We start from the raw sequence: 24,414 nt of genomic DNA, 5'->3' as shown, positions 1-24,414 counted from the left end.
ACTCAGTGGAAACCTCAGCAGTCATACAGGCATTGCGTAATCAGGGGGTAGAAAAGCCTTACGCCAAAATACTGGAAGATATATATAGCAACTGCACAGCTACCATAGTCCTCCATAAAGTCAGCAATAAAATTTCAATAAGGAAGGGCGTCGGGCAGGGAGACACGATCTCGCCAGTGCCTGTTTACAGGAGGTATTCCGAGACCTGAATTAGAAACAGTTGGGGACAAGAGTTAATGGAGAGTACCTAAATAATCTGCGATTCGCTGATGACATTGCCTTGCTGAGTCACTCAGGAGATTAATGACAAGACATGATCAATGAGTTAGACAAGCAGAGCAGAAGAGTGGGTCTAAAATTTAATATGCAGAAAACGCAAGTAATGTTCAACAGTCTAGCAAGGAAACAGCAGTTCACAATTGGCAACGAGGTACTGGAAGTAGTAAGGGAATATGTCTACTTGGTGCAGGTAGTGACCACTGATTTGGATCATGAGAGGGAGATAACTAGAAGAATAAGAATGGGGTGGAGCGCATATGGCAGGTTCTCTCAGATAATGATTGGCAGGTCACCAGTATCCCTCTAGATAAAGGTATATAACAGCTGTATCTTGCCGGTACTCACCTATTGGGTAGAAACGTGGAGGCAAACGAAAAGGGTTCAGCTCAAGTTAAGGGCAGCGCGGCGAGCTATGGAAAGAAAAATACGTGTATAACGTTAAGACACCGAAAAAGAGCGGGCAGAGTGGGTGAGGGAACAAACGCGTGTTAATGACATCCTAGTTGAAATTAAGAAAAAAGAAATGGGCTTGGGCAGGGCATGTAATGCGAAGGCAAGATAACCGCCGGTCCTTAAGGGTAACGGAGCGGATTCCTGGAGAAGACAAGCATAGAAGGGGGCGGCAGAAGGTTAGGTGGGCAGATGAGAGTAAGAAGTTTGCTGGCATAGGGCGAACGCATCTGGCACAGGACAGGGTTATTTGGAGAGACATGGCAGAGGCCTTTTCCCTGCAGTGGGCGTAGTCAGGCTGATGATTATGATGATGGTGAGGATGATGAGCGAAGTCAACCAGCAAGGCAGGCTTACTGAGCATCCTTGTGCAGCTGTACTACTTCCATTTTTGTGGAACGTGCAGTGCGAACAGTTCTTCCACAGTGCCCAGAGCGTACACCAACACGAAAGCAAAAATGAAAAAAAAAGTAATGACGCGATGCTTTAAAGTCTCTCCCAGGTTACAATATAGGCAACAGTAAGTTGAGCGGCGCTTCTCCTGACCACGCTATATTCTTGGCCCAAAGCGTTCCTGACCTAACTGACCGGCGTTCACACATTCCGCTTCACCTCATGTCTCGGTATTTATCGCGCAGCACTGCTTAGCTAGGAACATTTAATCTACCAATCTTGTAGGGCGATAGCGAGAGCAAGACGAAGATCCTAAAACGAAGACTTCACGTGTGTAGACCAAATGGATTTGCGTATTCTCACGGCCACGTGTTCCTCCGCCTTGGGTGGAAAGCCGGTGTACGTGTCGGTGCACGCATCGGCGTTTTCTCTTTGAACAGTGTAAAGCGCGTGCGGAACGCTCTCGTTACTGAGGAGGTGCTACCTGATTGTACACCGCAGCTGAATGCTCATGCCTGCTGAAACTCCAGAGCTCACAGCGGGGCGGCGCAGTGTTTCACAGGTGCATGGCTCTGGAGACGAACACCGGTATGTGCGTGCACAGGGGCCACTACGCATCTAGATGGTTCAAGCCGCTTTTCTGAGAGGGATTCTGGAACATCCCGTCATTCATCCTTTTGCACCACAAACGAATGCGCAGGCTAGCACCATAGAGTAGCCCTAGGCTGCAGCTCATTCACGTGCATACGACAACTCGTTGCTCCCGCCGTTTCGGGACTACAGCTTCAGCTCCATGCGCATTCAGCTACAGGGCTTTGAACACACCGCGAACGCCGAGTTTTAAAGTGTCGTTTGCGCACATAAAGGAGCAGCGCATCAGTACACATCCTGTAGCGTCCGACATTGTGGGACAAAAAATTTGGATATCTAAAAAGTGTAGTATACATGCTGTTATAGAAATATTGAAGGTAATGGTCTATTTTTCTGACGTGTAACAATATCTTTCTTTTAACGTGTTTCCATTGATCGCGTCGAGCAGTTAAGACTGCCATAGAAAACTAATGGGGAACGGTTTTGATGATAGCAAAAACGCTATTAGCAACAAAAAAATGCAAGACTGCCGTCAGGTGGCCTGCGGATATATTGATTGTTACACTGAAATCTTACATTGTATGAAAGAAATGCGTTCATTAACTGTTTCCAGCTCAAAAATTCTTCTTGTCCAGAATTTTTGGGTACGGTGGAAACTACGCGAGCGCGAGCCGGCAGCTTCCCGACGTGCGGGGTTCGCTAGCTGCTGCATGGGAACAGCGCTTTTGGGAAAGCCACAGCGTACAGCTTCTACTTCGCAGTCACCGAAAGTTGTCCGCGAGTAGCATGCTACAGAAGCTAGCAGACCTTAGGAACAAAGAACGCGGGCACTGCAACACAGCTAGGCAAACACTCCTTACAGACGCACGGCAGGCGTCGCCGTTCTCACCTGGACGCCGGTGACCGGACCTAAGCCTGTCCGTGCGCAGGCCGCTCGACGTCGCCGTCCCACTGAGCGCGGGAGAAAGTGCCGGCGGCCCCTTTACGACTGTGGCCCCCCGTATTTGGGTTTTCGGGTCCGCGCTTCGCCTCACGTACGTACACGGGCGCCGCTGCGTTCGCCCTGCGCGGTCCTCCCCGGACAGTGCGGCGCTTCCTGCTCTCGCCGCCTTCTCGCGCCGCTGCGTGCCCTTTCCTCCTCGGTCCGTAGACCTCGAAAGGATCGGCGATCGCGGATGCTATGCGGCCCGCGGTCTCTCGGAACGGCCAATTGTGGCTGCGGCGTCCGGCTGCTGAGCCCACGTTCGCGGCTTCAATATGCAGTCCCATTTTGTTGGAATGCAGAAACGCCATGCGATGTCAGCGCACGTTATGAAACCCCGGGTGGTCGGACTAATGTGGAGACTTACTGTGTACACGGCAGCGACTCCTTCTGGCTGCTTCCTTTCACCACCTTTCTTCCCTTCCCTCATGGCGTGGTTCGCGTAAAATTCCACCGAGTACGGCTTGGATATGCGCCCAAAAAGCCAATACCCCGAAAGCTCGGTGCCCATTAAAGAACCCAAGTAGAAATCAGTCCGGAGCCACCTACTATACGGCGATGATGAATTTTCAAGACCTGAACCGTCAGCATACGTATGAATGTAACCGGGATACCACACGTGTATCGGGTAAAGAGCCAACTGCTAAACAGCGAATATCACCATGTCACGCTTCCTAAGTATACCTAAGTGTACCAGGTGTTGAAACACTCGATATACGACTTCCATCCCGTTCATGAAGCGCGGAACCTAGCCGGTGCTTTGCATGCTGGGTTATCGGACGGAAAATGTGCCTGCGGGTCTCTGTTGCTCATAACACTTCAAATGGAGGCTGTCGTGTCTCAGCAATCACCAGAGCGCTGCGTTCGCCGCTCACCGCGTGATTCCTGCGTGCCCGCACGGCCCCACTGCGCCCGAACGAAACGAGCGGGAGGCGCTGCCGTCACGCGCCATCTGTTGGGGCAGTGGCGTACACTGCAAGAAGGAGGAGGAGGAGGGGGAATTTTTCGTTCACGGCCAACGCCGCCGACGCCGACGACACCGGCTTTTCTGCGACACGGGGCCCTTAACGCTGTCGCGTTAAAAATTGGCGGTGGTTTAGCTCTGGTTAAACCTGGAGTGGCGCAGTAGCTACAGCTGGCCGAGTGGAACTTGCTCAGTTCAATTGCAAGGTCAGTCTTTCGCCGCTCCGTTCGCCGCATTCAAATCATTACATAAGAAATGGCATCAGGCCCAGCAGCAGTCTTTGGAACGCACAAAGTTTAAAAGAGAGGGTGTTTCAACCGGCGAAGATTTTTGCAAAGCTACCCGTCGATCGAGGAAAGCACTAAATGACTTTGTAGAGGCTAGCGGTCAGTCCTATTCTTTGCGACATAACAAACTTATCATAGGTAATAAGTGCTACGCGTTTGGCGCAACCACAGAGTATGCGAGATCGGAGCGCGACTGAACCAAAAACAGGCAACACATCACCGGTTTCATCCTCTTCACATTCGTGTTCAGCATAACTATCTCATGTTCGAAGGCAAACAAACTGCATATCGCTTCATTTCACGAATGTTCGATGTATCGCCAACAAACGCACATCACTGTCATCCCGTATCGACGCATGTTCAGCTGATATATAGTTGTGCTTACTGAAACGTGGCTCTAAGCAAAAATAAAAAAAAACAGTGATATATTAGATTCGATCGCGGTTTCCGTGCTGGCGGAGGTGTACTCATTGCTGTGGACTCTGCTATCAATTCCTTCGCTATCCCCATTGATTTCCGTGCTGGCGGAGGTGTACTCATTGCTGTGGACTCTGTTATCAATTCCTTCGCTATCCCCATTGATTAACCGCTAGAAATAATTTGCAGTCATGCAGCTTTTCCAACAGGCGACCTTATCTTTTTTGCGTGTTATAGGTCTCCATCCTTACCAGCTACTTTCTGCACTGATCTTCATTATGTTCTTAACAAATTGCCCGATACCTAAAATCGCATTTATTCTTACCAGGTGATTTCAATTCTCCAAATGTAGTGTGGAAAACTGGTGTTCCCTCTCTTAAGCAGCCATCCTCCGAATGCATTCATTTTTTAGACATCTGCGCCGATTTCAATCTAACACAGCTGATTCACGAACCCACACGCACTAGCAGCAGCTCCTCCAATATTTTAGACCTTTTTTACCACAGCTCCTGATTTGGTTTCTACTCCAACGTACATTAGAGGAATCAGTGACCACTCGCTTCTCCACTTGGCAATTAAGAAGAAAGTTCGTTCTACGAAAGTCGTTAAAACTATATGTGATTACAGTGCCGCCGATACTACATCCATCACAGGTGAACTAGAATAATTCATTACTAAGTACACACTAAACTTTTCCAAGCGTACCGTTGAAGAGAACTGGTTATTGTACAAGCACATACTGCTTATACTAATAGATCGCCTTGTGCCTAAAAGAAAGGTTGTTTCAAATTCTGCCTCACCGTGGTTTACTGGAACCATACGCCGCCTACGCAACAAAAATAAACGTATTTTTCGTCGCGCCAAAGCAACTAACCTCCCTGAACGCTGGGCTGCATATCATCACATTCACGCAGAATGCGCTATCGCAGTCAAAAATGCAAAAAAAATATCTTTTTCGATAGCACCCTCCCATCACTTCTACAATCTAATCCACGAAAATTCTGCAACATTGTTGGTAGCAAAGAAAGCAAAGTAATCCAACTAGCCCGTTCTGACAATGTCCTGATCCCGCCGAACCAGTGCTGCTACGTTTTAAATGATGTATTTTGTTCCATTTTCCTCAAAAGTGCTCCTACTAATCTTCCGTCGGTACCTAATTGCTTTTACTTGCCAATGAATTCCATTTCTATAGATCGGGCCGGCATGGCAAAGTCGATTGAAAACCTGAAAATTTATTCATCGGGTGAAGATTCAATCAATTGTAAAATGCTCAAAGTTACTCAACCGTATTCTTCAATTATGCTTTCGATGTTTTTTCACTGTCTCTAGGTTCCTCAGTACTCCCAAGCGAATGGAGCGTTGGCACGATTGTTCCGGTCTCTATATCAGGTAACACTCATTCCCCCAAATAACTATCGCCCTATATCACTCACAAGTATTACATGCAAACTTTTGGAGCATGTTATATATTCTCATCTCGTCAATTTACTTGAGTCCAATTCCTTCTTTGCGGCTGAACAACACGATTTTAGAAAGACGTTCTCATGGGAAACACAACTTATATGCTTCACTAATGACCTATTTACCCATGCTGACATTAGTTTCGATGTAGACTGCGTGTTTTTGGACTTTGCGAAAGCTTTTGATACTGTTTCACATGATCTCTCAATTTTTCAACTTAGCATGCTCAACATTGATCCAAATGTACTAAACTGGATTAAAAGGTTTCTGTCAAATCGAACAAAGTACGTTTCTGCTAACGACTCTTCATCTTCTCACATTTCTGTAACATCGGGCGTACCCTAGGGATCGGTACTGATACCTCTTTTCTTCCTGATCTACATTAACGACCTTCCTAAATGCATTTCCCATTCATCTCTCAGTCTTTTCGCAGATGACTGCGTCGTTCATCGCAAAATAACTGACCACACTGATTCTATTAAGCTTCATGATCTTACAAGCATATCTAACTGGTGCGATAAATGGTTCATGCGACTAAATGCTAACAAATCTAAAACAATGCATGTATGGCGTCGCACCAATACCACTCACAACACGCGTACTTCATTCGCGACATTTCCCTTCAATCCATCAGCTCATACAGATACCTAGGTATTCATATTTCACGTAACCTATGGTGGCATATGCATGCCGAAAAGTCACTAATAACGCTAACCGGGTTCTTATACTTACGTCGAAATTTCCTTGCTGCGCCTCTGCCGATAAAACTAACACACCACAAAACATTAGTGCGGCCAAAGCTATAATACAACCTTTGTCCGTAAAGTTTCGAGACTGATTTATTTTCTTGTCTATAAGTGATTCCTCAAAACAAATGTAGGTGTGTATGTGTAGAGCCACCTTTTCGAGCTAACTTGAGCTATTTATGTTAATCGGTGTGGCAGCCGCTAGGTGGCACTACATGTAGAAAATTACGTTGTCGCTAGTCGTCTGGGCATTCTACTCTGAGTGTGGAGAGATAGACGTCCACATCGAGCAGCGTGTAAACATAAAATTCTGTGTGAAGCTTGGCAAGACAGACACACAGACGTATGAGCTACTTCGTGACGCTTACGGTAACGAGACATTATCGCGGGCGCGAGTTTTCGAGTGACACAAGAGGTTCGTTTCGGGGAGAGCGTCGGTGGAAGACGACACAAGACAGGGGCGCCGTTAAACCTCACGGAATGAAAACAACGTGACTCAGACCAGGGAAATCGCACAAGACCGCACCATTACAGTACGCATGCTATCAGATGCTCTCGACATTATTAAGACAGCATGCCACCAAATTTTGCGTGACAACTTGGGGAAACGAAAACCGAATACCAGACTTGTGCCGCACCCCCTCACACAGGATCGGAAGGACACGTGGGCATCAGTGAGCGCTGATTTGCTCTCCAAGGAAGAGAAAAATGTTGCATTCGTCGACAGCATCATTGCTGAATACGAAACATGGAGTTTTTAATACGATCCTCTAACAAAGAAGCAGAGCGCCGAATGGCGGTCCAAAAACTCACTGGCGCCGAAAAAGGTGCGGCGACAGAAGACCAAAACAAAGACGATGCTGATTGTTTTTTTTTTCGATGCCAGAGGTGTCATACACCACGAGTTAGTCCCAGAAGTGCAGACGGTGAATCAGGAGTTGTATATCCGCGTGCTCCAACACATGCGTGATGCATTGCGATGCCGTCGCCCTGACTTATGGTCATCTGGACAATGGAGCCTTCTCCGCGATAACCGATAACGCAAGGCCGCACAGTGCTCTCAGAGTGACAAAATTTCTCGCCATGCACATCTTTACTGTACTTCCCCATCCGCCATACTCTCCTGACCTCTCCCCATGCGATTTTTTTCTGTTTCGTCGTGTGAAGAGAGCCCTAAAAGGTCGCTGGATGGGAAGCGTGGAGGCCATTCAAGACGCCACGACAAAGGAGCTGACAGCCATGCCAAAAGAAGCGTTTTCCAACTAATTCCAAGACCTCAAGAAGCGTTGGAAGCTGTGTATAGACTGCAAGAGTGACTATTTGAAGGTGTGCTGCACAAATAATCTCAATGTTAAAGGCATTTTTTTTTAACAGACTCAGACTTGGAACTTTACGGACAAAGGTTGTGTGCATGCGCAGTATGGGATCCCAGTCAAATCACACTAGTAACCACACTTGAATCCATTCAAAATCGCGCAGCACATTTCATCTTATCTAGCTATTGCCGTCATGCCAGCATTACTTCCATGAAAAGCACCCTTGCCCTGCTGGACCTTTCTTTGCGCCGTAAATGTTTTCAACTTTGTCTTTTCCATAGAATGTATCATCACAACCCTGTATTAAAGGATCATCTTTTTGCTCGCGCATCATACATATCATCCCGTTCTGAACATATTTAAGGTTGCTGTTCCATTCCATTTTCCATATAATTCATTTATTCCCAAAACCAGCGCAGACTGGAACGACCCTCCCTCCATCACTGCCATTTCTGACAGTAACAATTCGATGACCACTGTATTTTCTGCCGCTTTTTAAATGATATTGTATAACATGCGCTGTTTATTTTATGTACCTTACCACTCCTTTCTGTAATTGTCTTCGGACCTGGAAAGTACACGAAATAATAAATAAATAGCTTCGATACTCTCGTCATCATTATCAACAGCCTGACTACGACCACTGCAGGTGCAGGACAAAGACCTCTCCCATGTCTCTCCCAACTAACCCTGTCCTGTGCCAGCTGCGGCCACCCTATCCCCGTGAACTTAATCTAATCCGCCCACCTAATGTTCTGCCGCCGCCTGCTACGCTTGCCTACTCTCGGAATCCGTTCCGGACCCCCAGTTATCTTGCCTTCGCATAACATGCCCTGCCCAAGCCCATTTCTTCCTCTTGATTTCGACTTGGATGTCATTAACCCGCGTGTGTTCCCTCACCCACTCTGCCCGCTTCCGTCTCTTAACGTTGCGCCTGTCATTTTTCAATACTCTGCTTGGAAACAACTGTGCCGCCCCACTTAGCAGAGTTTGATTGTTCTCGCCGAGCTTTTTCAGCCATAAATAGATGCTCTGAACTTTATTACGAGATGCAAAATAATCTCATTCATTCATTCATTCATTTAGCACTTCCGCGGCAACGAACGGATTTGCTGATGATTCGGCACACACGGTCGTGCAGTCGTCCCCACGCCTGTTCATAGCGCTCCAACGATGCGCTCTGCTGTGCATCTGTGACAGTCGCCGCTGCCTGGCGTGTCTGATATTAAAGAAGTTAAGCGGGAACGTTTATGCGCGATGAGGCTTTGTTTCGAGCCCTAGGCCACTCGGAAATGGCGCAAGTGTACTTCTTGGTGCAGCGTTCAAGACAGGTCAGTGGACGACTGTACAGAAAGGGTGCACAGATACTGCTTCGAAGTGCGAGGTGGCACTGATGCCACGTTTGGGGAGTTAGGTGTTTCGTAGCATGGAGCTTTATAAGAGGTTCAGCGAGCTGACTATGGGTACCCGCTTTTAAAATAAATAGATTTAGCTATAAAAAAGAAACGGAGAGAGGGAATTATTTTTCTTGTCTACGTAGCCTAAGTTTTATTACGCTTTATCGTTATATTATTTAATTAGTTTTCATTAATGTTAGAAAACCGGACCCACATTGTGTAATTACGAAGGAACGGTAAGCACGAAATGTGCTCTGAATCGCTCAAGCACGCATAAGCTTGGCCACTGCTAAGGAGCCTCGAAAGAGTGAACAAAGCAGCAGCAAATTCCTTTCCGAATGTGTGCCGCACATCCAGCGTAATGAAAAAAGCGCCAAGATGCAGCCAGGCATGTTTCATAGTGCAAAATCCGGCACCTCTCCTCCGCCCTCATACTCTTGCTCATCGCTGATTCGCTGCAGTTTGTTGCATTTGCAGCGGCAAAGAAACGGCCCAGAACGTCCTGCAACCGGCCACTGACTGAGAATGCTTCGTACAGTCCCAGTGCGTCGAGCAATGTGGTGCAGCTGTTATGCTTGGTTCGCCCTTGCAGTCAAGCAGAGCGGCTTCCAGACGCAACCGTCCCGACGCGACCCGCTATAACAACATCGCAAAGCCAGGCTATCACGCGTGCGCACCCAGGCGGCTGCGGAGGTCAGCACGTGCCGACACCGCGCAAGGCTGTTGACTGCGCCCGTGCGCCAGGTTTCTGCAGGCAGTCGTCCACGAGGGAAAGGAGGGGCGTCCGGTTTGGCCTCGACGCTCCCTCCACCTGTGACTCGCCGGAAGGAACTCGCGGCTGTGCCGACAAGCGGCGCTAGGTGCCACACACACGTTGTGCAAGACTGACGCCGCTTCTGCCAGCAGCACGTGAGTGAAAAACCTCGCCGGCGGTTCGCGGCGCAACGTACGGGGCTAACGCACCGCCCAGTGACGAATGCCGGAAGCAGGCTGCATACGCATGCCGATGCAACTGTCTTGCTCTCACTGTTGAATGTAGACGTTCGTATCCCGAGTGCATAGGATTGCAATGCGCGAGAAGTTTTATGTCCAACAGACACCTGCCCCCGTATAAGTTGTTCATAATTCAGTGCAAAATACGGGCAAGAAAAGACAGCTTTCAAAGGGCGACCAGCAACGATGTGGCTCCGTAGTCCTTAAAGTGCTACGGTCACTCGCAGTTTAGTTCTTGATTGGTCGGCATCCGTTTTGTGATGATTGAGGATAAAAGTTCTGCAGAGTGAAGTCAACCCTTGTTTGTGATCGCACAACGTTGGAAAACTTTCGCCATTATGGCGCAAGGATCGCGCAGCCGGCGTACGCGGTATCCCCGCGTGACGGTGGTGCATTCTACAGCGTGCGTTGCGAGCAGCTGGCGGAATGGGCAAGAAAATTCACTCTGTGGGAAAGGTGTCTTGTCGCAGTAGGTCTGGTCTTCTTCCTCTCTTGCTGCCCGTCTCGTGAATCGAAACACGCATGCGCGAGCACGGACTTTCCGATAGTGCGGACGGCGGACCACCATCATTTCACAAGGATTTCGCAGTCCACTCATATATTTCGGAAGGACTGGGATAGGAAGCTATATGCAAGACGAGGCTCGGGCTTTTTACTTGCCTAACGAAGCATTCGTATTTTCATTCTTGTACTTTGCGTTTCCGACAATTTTTGTTTCATTGTAATATCAATATTTGTCTCGCCCACTGGCCTCATCTGTGTCAGTGCGATAGATTGACTTCGTCGGCATTTCGAGCTTTTCTCATCCACATTGTGTGTTCATTGGTTGAAAGACCCATTAGGAGCAGCATTCTACAACAAATCTCTTCGTTAGTTCTGGCATGCAATCTGAATTTTATATTTGGGGGCGGGGAAGGGACCCTGGGGAGTTTACTGTACCGATGGGTTACCCCGGACCGTTGTCGGGGGGAGGGGGGACGAGCTTGCCCGCCTGCTTCCTGGCTACATGCTTGCATTCCTTACATACGCCGCGTTCACAAGCTGATTCGTCATTGGCTAGACAGACCAAGCGACGACGCTTTAATCAATGCCGCAGCAGGGCGAAAAGAGTGGTATTGCGATGGAACTGAAAGAGCGACGTAAAATGTGCGACTTGAACTGCGTGGTACGCCGCGGTAAACTGATTTCTGCAGTCGTGGGGTGACTTGCATGTAGCTGGAGCCATACAGCTCGGGTCTTGTTGATTTCGCCTTTCCTTTTTCCTCGCTTGCCCCCCAATTACGAGACACGGGTGGTTTTCGTTGCAATGACCTGCGCGCAGCCCGCCGCAACCCTGCTTGACCACTGGGGCCAGGAAAGTGACTTCGATTATGGGAAAGCGAAAACAAGAGAGAAGGCATGAGTCATTTCCCGCGAAGGACCACGGCGACTACTCTCGGCGGCGCGATTCGCCAAGAGACGCGAGCTGCTTTCTCCCCTGCTTTTTGCTTCTTTCTCTCTCTCTCTCTCTTCTACGAAGCAACTGAGCGCCGCCGTTCGCTCGAGCCCGTCCTCGCAATCACGGACGTGCAACTGTGGGCGAGTGCCGCGCCCCGAAACAGACATGCGGCCTTCACACCCACGTCGTGAATGCATATAGACCAGGCTTCGGCGGCCACTCTTCTGGCGTGTTCCCCTAGCCAAAAGTTGAGCATGCTTGACGCATACGTGCAAGTACGCAATCCTTACTTTTGCCCTGGCACGTAAAGGTAGCAAACATTTCGATTTCCTTTATGCAACGCGATAGAAGAGATTGAACGCGTAAGCGTGGGTCCATGTTAGTCTCTCCATCCCGTGTACAGTCTTTGCATAAGTTTTCAGCCCAGGGGATCTGCTTCTGAGCCCTGCAGAGCGGCTCCTCTTGCACACTCAGGGACCATAATCTCACGGAGGCGGAGGAGGAACTTGAAGCCCTCAACCCTCTCCCAAGCTTAGGACTGTCAAAGAGCCCAGCTACACGACTTGGAAGCAAACCCGCAGGGCTGTACATTACTGACAAAGACTGTACATCATTACTGCACAGACACGTAGCGCTGAACCCTGGAGAGTGAGAACTTAGAAAAAATTATGGAGGGTGCATTGAATGCGAAAGCATTTTTTCTTTCCTTTCATTTATTTTTAATTTTGTTCCCTTCCTTTCTAATGACACATCAGCGTACAGTCGTAAGATGACGCATACACTAGGTTCACCTTTGTTCGCAACGCGGATCGGTGGCCATTATGTGCTCGCCTCGCAGTCCCAAGAGTCCTGTGTTCAATTCCTCGCAGCCTCGTAAGAAATCGTATCTTGAAGCGAAGGCTTCACTACGCCAGGTTTTCAAGAGGGTACCGCGTCTTTCTCCCTTGTCCCGTTTTGCGCTGCACTCACATACCATGGATCACCGTTACCGACTCGCCCAAGTTTCTACACCCTTGTGAATTTCATAAAAGAGTGCAGAAAATCTCCTTTCACAAAGCCGCACAAGCTATCCAATCGGCGTATACGAACTATTTCTTCTCACTCACAATCACCTTAGTATAAAACGCACATAAAACGGATAAGCTATAAAGAAAGCGACTATTCCGTTCTACCGAAAGCCCTTCTTGTAATGAGAGAAGGACAGCCTAAAAGGTTGCTGATTTCGCATATGTATGCGCACTGAAGAGTGCAACAGCTAACTTTCACCAAACAACTTTACCCTCGTTGCTATCTAAAAACCCCAAAAAGTTTGGCGTGTTGTCAACCCTACCGACAAGATACAATAACTTTACGAGACTCCGACGGTCCAGCTTTATCTCATGAGGACTGCTCTCAGGCATTAAATCATTTTTTTGTTATTTCACCTAACATAACATTTCCGGCCCTCCCGTGTCATGAATTTCTACCTATGGACTCAGTAATTGTGAAGCAACAGATATCGAACAAATAATTTATTCTCTGAAAGTGTCATCTAGCCCAAGAATTCACCAAATCAACGATTTAGTGAACACAGGGATGCAGTTTTGTGCTTTTCAGGAATTCAAATTCCTGAAAAGCACAAAACTGTATTCTTTTCTCATATTTGCTAAGCTATACCAGCATTCTCTCGATTAGATATAGTGCTCCTCCCTCGGAATAAAAGATCGGAAAGGTTGTTCCGGTCCACGAATCAGAAATTAAAGACTCGCACTGCAATTACTGCCCTATGTCAATAGCAACCATTTCTTGCAAAATACTTGAACACGCATTTTACACAAGCATCATGATTTTTCTTGAAAGTAACTTTTTTTTTACGCATGCGCAGCATGGCTTCTGCAAGAATCTCTATTGCGAAACGCAGCTAGCGTCGTTCACTCATAAACTTCATACCACCCTTGACCATCGTTCCATAGCCGATTGTGTTTTCCTTTATTTTTCTAAAGCGTTCGAAAAAATCTGTCATGGGTTACTGCTTTTTAAAGTAAGAACATTAAACCTAGACGACAAGATTAGCGTGGCTTTGTAACCGATCACAGTTCGTCTCAGTTAACAGCTTCAACTCCCCGCTAAATGCTGTCCCTCAAGGCTGTTTTAGGTCCCCTGTTGTTCAATCTGCATTGAGACTAGACGCAATGCGTGTTCTCTAACATCCACTTATTCGCGGATGATTGTGTAGTCTTTCGTGAAATTAACAGCCAGAACGACGTCATCGCACTCCAAAATGACATTAAGGAGATTTCCTATTTGTGTAACGTCTGGTTAATAGAACTAAACATTTCAAGGTGTAAAGTTATGCGTGTCTCCCGCACCTCTACTTTTCCGATCGCGTATTCTCTCTGCATGTAACATGACCCTGCAATCCGTTTCTTCATATCATTACTTTGGTGTTTACATCAGCTGTACTTTTAATTCATCTTTACATATTATTAAATTATGTAGCAGCGCTAACCGTATGCTAGGTTACTTGCCCCGTAACTTTTCCACTGCCCCTGTGTCACTGAGACTACTGTTGTACAAATCACTATAATCCGTAGCAAGGTTGAATATGCCGCATCCACCCCCGCAGTGACAACTTGATTGGACTTTTTAGCCTGTGGAAGAGCCGCATGATAGATCAACACTCAAAACCGCCTCGTTAATCCAGTCCTCTGTTCATCAGTGAATAGTGCGCCTTGGTATAGCTGTACGGGGGATTTAAGCTGCTCAGGACCGGCCGCCTGAATGGTTGCCGGTTCTTGATGCCTGTGTCTACGTCTCCCGCAACCTTGATGTGTAAGTGCAGTGCAGCGTACAATGACATGAGAATGTGTGTCTGCATTGCGGAATAGTATGTGTGTACGTAAAGCATTTGGTAACTCAGCCGGGCTGATTTCCATGCAATAATAAAAAAAAAACTGCTGCGATATCATAGTGCTCTCGCGCAGCAGCCTTTGAGGCCGGTCTGTTCGCGCCGCCGCTGGTGCGACTCCTAGCCGTGGGTGTTGACGTGATTTCTTTTTAACCTCCTAACGTGGCGTCGCTGTTGCCAGGGGGCGGCACGAGATCCAAAGGTGACAAGATTTCTGGTCCGATTTAGTCAGCGTGAGTGGTTTCGCACTAAGAGGAGGATAACCCAGCACACATAAACGTCACAGATCTAAGCGCTGTAAATCGTTCCTATCCACTGCAAAAAAACAACAGCGAAGAGTTTGGGGAGGGGGGGGGGGGGGGGTGTGTATATGTGTATTGCAGATATGCTATGCAGAGCATGAGTGTGCTTTTACTGCGCAGTGTGCCACTTATGCAACACGTATGGACGTTACTCATTAGACCGATTTTGGCACTCAACAAACTCGAATGTTAAAAACCTTCGCGACGTACGCGAGAAGTTTCGAGCGCTAAGCACAAAGTGAACTTGCTCTGTACTGATACTATTGTTGCTTGACGGCAAGTCAATGATTACAGAACGACGTGGCGGATGGCGACGACGCTCTCCGCTCGCTTCTGTGTCTTCCTAGTCCGCGACGGACGCAGTACGTAGTTCGCAAAGGCTCTTTTTCCCGTGGTTCGAGTTCGGCCACGGCGGTTGCATTCCGATGGAGGCGAAACGCTCGAGTCCCGTGCACCTGTGCATTAATTAATTGTCAGCCGTTTAAGAACCCCAGGTGGTGGAAATTGTCCGCAACCCGTCACCATGGCGTCCCTCATAACCTGAGTCGCTTTGAGAAGTCAAACCGCCGAAACCAAACCAATATTTTCACGGCTACACAAGGTTAAAGCATATAACACGCAAATTTACAAATTCGAACCTGCCTAAGGTGAAGAGCTTTTTCTCGACAAATCACATTAGAGAACTTTGAGAGACATCGAATGTGTTTTTGCTGGGTTTTTTTTTTTGCACACACGCAAAATCTGGTAGTAATGAGCGTAGGTAATATTCATAATCGCGAAAAAATTTGGAACAGCACATAGGCTTTGCTTTAGTAGACTTTGCTTTAGTTGATTTTGTTGGTGTGTGCAGTGACTTCGGCCTCATGGCACACTCTCGAATAAAACAAAGAAAGAGCATTCATATAGTCTTTTGAGTACATGCGTGAAGACTCGGTATGTGTAAGCTGCTACCGGAGTCGCCGCCTAACGAGTATCGACGCTGAGTCGGCCAATAAGTGCTCGGGCCATTAGTCGCTGCCGCCTCTGTTTTGCTTAGAAAATGATTATTTGCGTCGAAATGATAACTTCAATTTAATTGGCTCCTGTGGCGCTCACTCAACTGCCTCAGATCCGAAGAAGGAGCGCCGGTGCAACAGACTGCCGCTGCCACAGCAGGCGCTGAGAGGAGACCGTGGGAAGCTTCACCGGACGTTTCCCCTTGTGCAGATGGGACTTTTAGCAACGGCTGAGTTGGCGGGACTCGATTAAGGGAGTGCGCATCTACGCGTTGGGCTTGTGCCGCTACATTCGCATTTCCGCGCACGCAAGCTAAAGAATGCGTGTTTGCTTAAAGCGTTGGAATAGAGCGGTGATGAGCGCGGTCATGCATGCGCAACGATGGCGAGGCCACGACTACAATGAGCCTGCTGGCGACGGATGTGGATTGCGACTATGCGTCGCTTTTTATGGCGGGCAACTTTTTACTCCATCCTTGCCCTGTGTTCGTGAAGTCTGCGAAGAGACCATTACAGCGGTTGAGCACACCACCAGTCAAGGCTGCTCTTCTTCTGTCGACGAAAGGCATTGTTCTCTTCTCTAAATTCGGGAAGGAGATGGTAACTGGTCATTAATCAAGACTCATAGGTTGCTTTGGTATGGTGCGGGATGCTTAACTTCCTCTGTCACATTTCTATAGTGAATTCAAGTTGTGCGTGTCTTCACAAACACATACGCAGTCAGGAGTGCAGTGAGTGGTTCGAGACATTTGATGACAAGCCAGTCACGAGCGCGACATAAGCAGGCGACGTGATGCAAAAACAAATGCAGCGATGTCACAGCGGGTGGGATTCTGGAGTTCCTCGCGGCGGCCCCGGTTGCGCGTCGGGCCGTTAATGTGCACTGCATCCTCAGAGCTCTGTGGTGAACGCTTTATCGTTGCTTACCCGCCGGATCCTCCCACGCTTGCCCTATGCTGGCCCAAGGCACCCGCTCGGGCTTATTATCGAAGCGCGCTACTTCCGACCAGTGACTGTAATCATCAGATCAGTCGTGTCGGTCGGCGGCTGCACTTGCCTGCCTTCGCGGCATGGTCGCGAGCTGCGGACAGAAAACTCAAATATCAGGCACGATGTGAATTTACAGGACGAAATTACGGGGAAACTCCGTATGCATGCTGCAGCGAAAGATACCAATAGAAGAAATAATATTCGTTGAAAAAAAAAAAACGAAACTTTCATTCTGAAATAAACACCGAAGCCCGCCGTATTTTGCAAAACTAAACACCGAAAATTTCAATCCCTAGTTATAAGGCAAATCGTAACCCAATGGTTGCCATGGTAACCGAGGTGGTTACATAATGGCATAAAATAACAACAGGCGGCAGCGTGGTGACCGAGCACCACAACTCGGGACAAAAGTATGTCGATCCGGTATACTATATCTCCCTATCTGGCAAGCGTCGAAGTCGGTCCACTTAGTCCCGGCATTCGTGTAAAATTTATGGGCCAAGCGTTTTCCGCAGAATGTTCCGGATGGTGTCATACGATTCAACGTTTCGTGCAGCATAAACTTACGAGTCAAGTTAGAGCCTAGCACGAGCGGGGGGGGGGGGGGGGGATTTGAACAGGCGGTCTATGTACCCCCATCTCCATGCCTTTACGAATTTTCATACGAGCATTGTGGCTCAACCATTTGTCGCAGAGTGTTCGGGGTGGTGGCATAATAATAATAATAATAATTCGTTTTTGGGGAAAGGAAATGACGCAGTATCTGTCTCATATATCGTTGGACACCTGAACCGCGCCGTAAGGGAAGCGATAAAGGGGAGAGTGAAAGAAGAAAGGGAGAAAGAGGTGCCGTAGTGGAGGGCTCCGGAATAATTTCGACCACCTGGGGATCTTTAACGTGCACTGACATCGCACAGCACACGGGCGCCTTAGCATTTTGCCTCCGTAAAAACGCAGCCGTCGCGGATGAGTAGCCGAGCGCCATAACCACTGAGCCACCGCGGGTGGTGGCATACGATTTCGCGTTTCGTGCAGCATAAATTTACTAGTTAATTTAGAGACAAGCTTGCGGCAGTGATTCGAACCGGTGACTTATGTTAGGTGTGTTAACGCTCAATATTCGATCGCTGCATCAGCGTCGGCTCATTTTTTTTTTTATTTCCTGTATGTCATTCGAGTGCCTTGCATTCTCTAATATGTTTTACCTTGTTTGCCATTCGTTTTATCTTTTTGCCAGGGTATGCTTGTGCACGGAGCCCCCAAATGCCTCCTTGATAAATGCTTTCATCTGTGTCACGTCTGTCGCACAGTTAGCGCTGCTTGTTTGTAGCTATACACGAGAGGACGACTCGCCTGCATCGCCCATGAATACCAAGACCTCCGTTAGCATATATTTGAATTAAATGAAGAAGGAAGGAAGCAAAGAAAAGCTGCAGGAATGAAACTAAAATGCGACGTAGAAAGAAACAGCCCTGGAGACACATTCTTCGCCGTTGTGGCTCAGTCTTCCTGTTCACGTGCTAGCCTGCATGTGCCGGTCAATAACACGATGGAAGCAATCGCGCACTCGAAGTGTGTGGTAGCAAAACAAAAAGTACTGCTGTTGTTGTTTTTTTTTTTACTATAAAAAAAGGATCTTCTTACATGTGTCTGCAGTACACAGATATTCCTCACTTAACAAGCTGGGCAAGAGAGCGCCGTGAAACATGTGAGCTCGAAAACCACGGAAAGGAGCAGGGCTCTCCTCTCTTCCTCGCCTCTCTCTCTCTCTGTCTGTTCTGGAGTCATGCGCACAGAGGAAGGAACAAAACTGACACCAAGCAGTATAGTGCGCAAAAAAAAAAAAATAATATTAACCGCGTGCATTACGCGTGGAAATGAAACTGGAGGCTTTCAAGGATGTTTCTGGTCTGGGTGCAAGCAGTATGCCGGACTCACGGCGCCGTTCCTTCGTCCAACCCTTGCAGGCTTGAGGTTGGTCGGCGTGCAAGCGACTGGGCGGCACGTCGCGGCGAAACATTACAATCTTGTTGGGACCTGGTCGCTCAGGCCGCTCGAGCCGCCGCCCCGACGACTCGAAACAGGTTTTTGCGCCGCGGCGGCAGGAATCGCTAGCGTTTTCGCTTGCATGTGAAGCACGCAGGCTTTGGCCGTTGCCGCTGAGCTCTTATAGCTGAGCGCGCACGTTGCGTCTGAGCGCAAACACATCCAGAGGCAGCCAGAATCCACGGCCGGCGTCTGCATACCTGCAGGTGGGTGGGTGTTCTCCCGGCCGCAAAGCACGGACCACGGGGAGTCTGTTTTTGACAGTGGCGGAAATGAAAAATCTGCGAAGCTCTGTTTGTTTCGCGACTTCCATTTGGAAGAGTTAATTGTTGGGTTAGTGGGTACGGTCGATTTAGGGCCATGTTTTTGAGCTGTTACGCAGAAAAAAAAAACAATAAGTCCTTCGGCACGACGAGTGACTTAGACGGACGACGTATTTTTTAAATAATCTTTTTTAGTTGTACCTAATGTGTTGCGCTACCTGCTGCTTTTACCAACGCTAACAAAACTTGTCTTTCGATTACGATTTTGTATACCAGGTGTCCCAGCTAAAAGTAACTAAGCCGCGTGAGTCCAACTGAGGGTTGTTTAGAGTCGCGTGGCCTAGTCTGCAGTATTTTTTTCGTTCTTCAAAGTTAATTAGTTAAGTCTAATTAGCTAACTTTTTAAATATTTAATTTAGGAACAAAGTGCCAGTGTGAAAGTTGTAGGTCGTCTCAGAAAACCGCTAGCAGCGCTGTTTCTATCAAGGCATTGTTTACGTAGCTTTACCTATTGGCCTTGCAAGAAAGCTACCACGTGACCAGCTGCTGGGTCACATCTGTGCCCCAATGTGCACGCAAAGGCTCATGGGGGAGAGCACCTCAGTAAAAATGGATTTCGTTATCTAAGGGGCGTCTTGGGATGTTTAAATGACACCATTGTGACGTAGACGCTTTTTTTATTGTGCAAGCTACTTGATGTTAACGGTATCTTGGTGCAAACGTTGCAGTCAACTGTTTCGCAAAGTGATCTACAACGTTTACATTGACACTCTGTTCCTCAATTCAATAATTAGAAAGTTAGCTAATTAGAGCTCACTAATTAAATAACTTTGAACAACGAAAAAATACTGCAGACTAGGTCACGCGACTCTAAACAACCCTCAGTTGGTCTCACGTGGCGAGGGCATTCCGTTCTTTTTTAAAAGCTTGCTTACTTTTAGCTGGGACACCTGGTATACATAGCTTCCCGTCAGCACTTCATTTGTCCGTGACACCGGTTAAACTAATGTGTTGGCAGCATAGATGCTAACTATATGCGAACGAGTTGATTTAGCTTCAAGCGCTTTAAAGCAGCTTTCTTTTTTAGAGCCGTTCACTAGTGTTCGCGATTTTTCCCTTGAACTCGTGCGTTTAAAATTTAAATCCGCCGTTTTGCCCTCCTTCCGCAAAGCTTGTCCTTTCCCACATCAAGCAAGTTCCAGTTTTCTTTAATACTCATTTAGCGAACACATTTTTTTTTTTTGCAAGCCAGGATTGGCCTCTCGAACCGAATGAAATGTAACTACAGCCTTCATAAGGGGCCCCGTCGCCACAAATTGACTGTCCTTTATTCTCCTCCTCAAACATTTGAGGTTCCGCGTTTATGTCAGTTTAATGCTAGTCTACTTGGATCAAAAAATGTTACCGCCTCCTCAATTGGCGTCGTCCCTGTTTATGGGAAAAATAATAATAATAATTGTTTTTTGGGGAAAGCAAATGGCGCAATATCTGTCTCACATATCGCTGGACACCTGAACCACGCCGTAAAGGAAGGGATAGAGGAGGGAGTAATTTATGTGAAAAAAGGAATCAAAGATTGGAGGACGCTTAAGCTGCGTCTTTAAGAGTGAGACGCGACAGCGTGTCGCAGCGTTGCCGAGGAGTACACAGAACGCCATCGCCCCTTCGGCGCGACGCGTGGCCCGTTGGACAATTTAAGGAAAGGACACGGCCTGTCTCACATATCTCGGCGGACACTCGAACCGGGCCGCAGGGGGAGGAAAATGAAATGAACAATTGCTTTTAAGAAAAGGAAATAACGCCTGTCTCACATTTCTCGCTGGACACCCAGATCGCGCCGTAAGGGAAGGAAAAAGCGATCAATCAATCAGTCCGTCAATCAATTGATCGAGCGATCAACCAATCAATTAATCGACTAATTGATTGGTTGATAGATCTATCGACGGTCAATCAATCGGCCAATAAATAAATAAATACATCAATCAATCCATCAATCCGTCAATAAATAAATTAATAAATCCTTAACGCTGTTGCTTTAAAATTCCTTCCCTTACGGCGCTGTTCGGCTGTCCACCGATATGCGCCATTTTTCGCTCACGGTCAAAGACGCCGACGACACCGGCTTTTCTGCGGCACGAGCTGTCGCGTTAATAGCGTCGGCACCTGCTGTACGTTAAGCAGCCGCCTCCTCTGCGCGCAAGAACACGTGTGAATGACTTGTGCGCCCCGCCACGCGCGCTCACCGATCGGGCAGGTAAACACTCGGGATGCCTCCCGCCAGACGCGCCGCACTCCTTATACGCCGCTCGATTAACGCACGCGCGGAATGACATTGTGCAAGAGGCCAGCAGTTACGCCTCCCCGTGGTAACTTCCTCCATTCTGAGTCACAGCCGCAGGGCCAGGAGGGGGAGGAGGAGGGTAGGGGGAGAGGGTCTTCGCTACCCCCTCCCCGCTTCGTTCTGCCCGCGCGGCCTACCACGGCAGCAGGCGGTCATGCGTGGTGTCACGGCGTAACCCGAAGCTGGCAGGCGAAAGCAATAAGCCGCTCCCTCGTTACATTATATACCTTCCTGTTATCGTTCCAGAAAGTTGGTTCTGTCGTCTTGGGGACACAACGGCGCCATGGACTTCACATCGGAGCTCGGGCGGTTTTCCTGCTCCGCTCCGCGTCCCTTCAACGGGCCTGCCATGGTCCTCGGTGTTGCTGTCGCAGCTGCGGCCCTGATTCAACTTTCCATAGGTATGCCGACGTGGATCCACTGCTGTCAGTTTGGAGCAGGGATCGGTGTGTAGAGTGACGTGTGTCGGTGGGGCACAGGAAAGCTTCTAGAGAGGAGATGTCGAAGCGCAGGTACACACACCTACGTCAAACTCATTTCAGGAACAGTGCAGTATAGAACACTTATGTTCTGCTCGTTGTATCTTGTAAACAAAACCAACAGTCAGGCTGTGCAGAAACCGTTTTACGAAATTCAAAGCGCTGGATAAGAAATGCTCACTCGTTGAACACACACACTCGTCGGTTCGGAAATAAAAAGTTGTGGCAAGAAGTAAGCATTATAAGTATTTTCGGCTCAAAGTTTATTTGACCGTTGCCATTGGTTTCCCACACACTGAATCTGTCATCTGAAGTGCGAAAAAAATAATTACAACTCATGCAGTTTAATTGTTTGTGTCAATTCTGCGGAGTACAAAACTGTACACAACGATCTGTTTGCGACTCATAGGGTTAGTGGCGAAATGAGGAAGTGCAGTCGTGACCAGGAAGTTGTAAGTTTTTCACTTTAAAAATAAGGGTCGAGCCTCATGTTGGTCATAATTCACAGCGGTTGCATTGTACTGCTTTCGGGCATCAGCAACCGGCGTTAATTCGATCTGCTGCGAATTGAATACAACACAACAAAAATGCGTGTACCAGACACAAAAAGAACGCACTAGTAGAGAGCGCTTCATCGAGCGCAAGTATTAAGCCCTGGAATGTCTACCTTTTTTTTTTTTTTTTTGCGACTGCACCGCGAGGACCAAGTGCGCTGGAATAGAGGCGGTAATCTAAGCCGTGGAAAAAAGCGCTTGCGAGGAAGTGAGACAATGTGAGGCCGAACAAGAAAGAAAGAAAGAAAGAAAGAAAGAAAGAAAGAAAGAAAGAAAGAAAGAAAGAAAGAAAGAAAGAAAGAAAGAAAGAAAGAAAGAAAGAAAGAAAGAAAGAAAGGATCATATTAACTGAGATAAAGTTGCGCCATTCGCGTTATGCTCGCTTGTACAGCGAGCGACTTGGCCGCTCGCCTTGAGTACGTATACGTCGTATATGTGCCTGCTGAGTCAAGGCATTCCGATGCAGAGAACAAGGAAACATTTGCCGTTCCTGTCTGCTGCAAGCAACCTAATTCGCATCTGGGGCATGCCCAAAAGCGGCTTTAGAACTAAATGACCTGTTGTTGTGATAGCTACAGACAGACAGTAGCAAGATTAACACTTTGCCTTCGGCGGAGATGTCACGAGTGCAGAGCTCCCTAGGTGCTGCCATCAGACGCCCTCATTATTCTGCGATTGCATGCCAGGACTAGTTCACCGCCGAAGGAAGCGCGTTGCCGCTGGCTGGAACTTTGTCGAAATGCGCTAAGCTCCCGGAGAAGCAGGCATCCAAAGCATTCATTCGAATGAGACGCCTTTGAGTTACGCGACTCGATAAGACAAGGTATACAGCCAAATAAGTGCGAACTTCTTGAGAAAAAAAAATTAGAGTTTGAGGTTCGCGCGGACAAAGAAAGGCTGGAGAAGGAGGAACTTTTACCGCACGTTCACTCCATGGTCTCAAAAGTATAGGGTGAAAAAAAAGCGAGTTTCATCAGGAAGAGGGTCCTGTTTCGACTGAAGCCAGTTGCCCACGATTTTCAGGGCGTCAATAAAAATACAAGGTCCAAGCTTGAACTGGTGGGTGGCTGTGTCGCATCTGTCAAAATCGTGCTAATACAAGCCACGAAAGACCCCGGTGCTGTCTTCCTTCTGCATGCCTGCGCTGCTTCAACGCTTTCAGTCTTATGCTAGAACAGCACAGGTGGCCGCATTAACTTTTTTTTTCTTTTTGTGCCGTAGTGCGAACTTTCTATAATTTACGGCGTTGTACTCAACGCAGTCGCCTCGTATCTTGCTGACACAGCAGCTCCGCGGACGGCAGAGCCGTCGCCAAGAACTCACAGGTCCGGCTAACTAAGATACGTCCGCTCGTGATTAGGCAGTGTGTCTTTGTTTATCGCGACTGAGCAGTGCCTTGGACCCCGGAGCGGCTCCTGCACGTGCAGATTACAAATTACTTATTTCACTCCACCACACATGAGGTTTTATGGGCAACGAACGGAATCATTACAGAATCATTTGTTGCGAAATACCCAAGGGATGACTGATGGCAGGAAAACTGGTGGTCGATTTGCGTAGTTAGGCCTAATGCAAATTAGGTGTGTCGGTTTTCACTTCGTTTCCGGTGCTCGGGCTGCGATAATGGGTTAATAATTCCCACATATGCAGAATTGGTCATTATCAACTTTGCATTCATAGATCCTGAGAGTCCTCGCACCACTCCTTGCGCAGTGGTGCAGCGGTTAAGCGACGCATTTGGCCCTCTGTCATTGGTCACTCGGATATAGCCGCGGCTTTCAAACGTCTGCGGGGTGACCCGGCCATTGGGTGAACGCCGACCGTATCTTACCATTGGCTGAAA

The 24,414-nt window shown here is 48.0% G+C and overlaps 2 protein-coding genes across 9 annotated transcripts in view; one reads left to right on the top strand and one right to left on the bottom strand.

The window, feature by feature from the left end:
- The window catches only part of LOC144129401 (flavin-containing monooxygenase 5-like), a 47,507-nt gene extending 44,707 nt beyond the window's left edge, over window positions 1-2,800 (bottom strand). For 2 of the 3 annotated variants that reach the window (XM_077663523.1, XM_077663521.1), the window contains exon 1: window positions 2,603-2,800. The gene's annotated coding sequence lies outside the window, so the exon portion shown is untranslated. Of the gene's footprint in view, window positions 1-624; window positions 690-2,602 lie in introns of all 3 variants that reach the window. The other variant, XM_077663524.1, reaches the window with a different exon arrangement.
- The window catches only part of LOC144129403 (putative serine protease 45), a 146,009-nt gene that overhangs the window by 109,272 nt on the left and 12,323 nt on the right, over window positions 1-24,414 (top strand). For 2 of the 6 annotated variants that reach the window (XM_077663530.1, XM_077663527.1), the window contains exons 1-2: window positions 18,856-19,140; window positions 21,785-21,939. In XM_077663530.1, coding sequence (XP_077519656.1) covers window positions 21,822-21,939 — 118 coding nt within the window. In that variant the 5' untranslated portion in view covers window positions 18,856-19,140; window positions 21,785-21,821. Of the gene's footprint in view, window positions 1-10,018; window positions 10,193-18,855; window positions 19,141-21,784; window positions 21,940-24,414 lie in introns of those variants that run through there. The other 4 variants (XM_077663532.1, XM_077663529.1, XM_077663531.1 and 1 more) reach the window with 3 other exon arrangements.

This window comes from Amblyomma americanum, chromosome 4, assembly GCF_052857255.1.
Source record: "Amblyomma americanum isolate KBUSLIRL-KWMA chromosome 4, ASM5285725v1, whole genome shotgun sequence".
Taxonomy (NCBI): Eukaryota; Metazoa; Arthropoda; class Arachnida; order Ixodida; family Ixodidae; genus Amblyomma; species Amblyomma americanum.
This window is presented reverse-complemented; position numbering and strand designations above follow the sequence as displayed.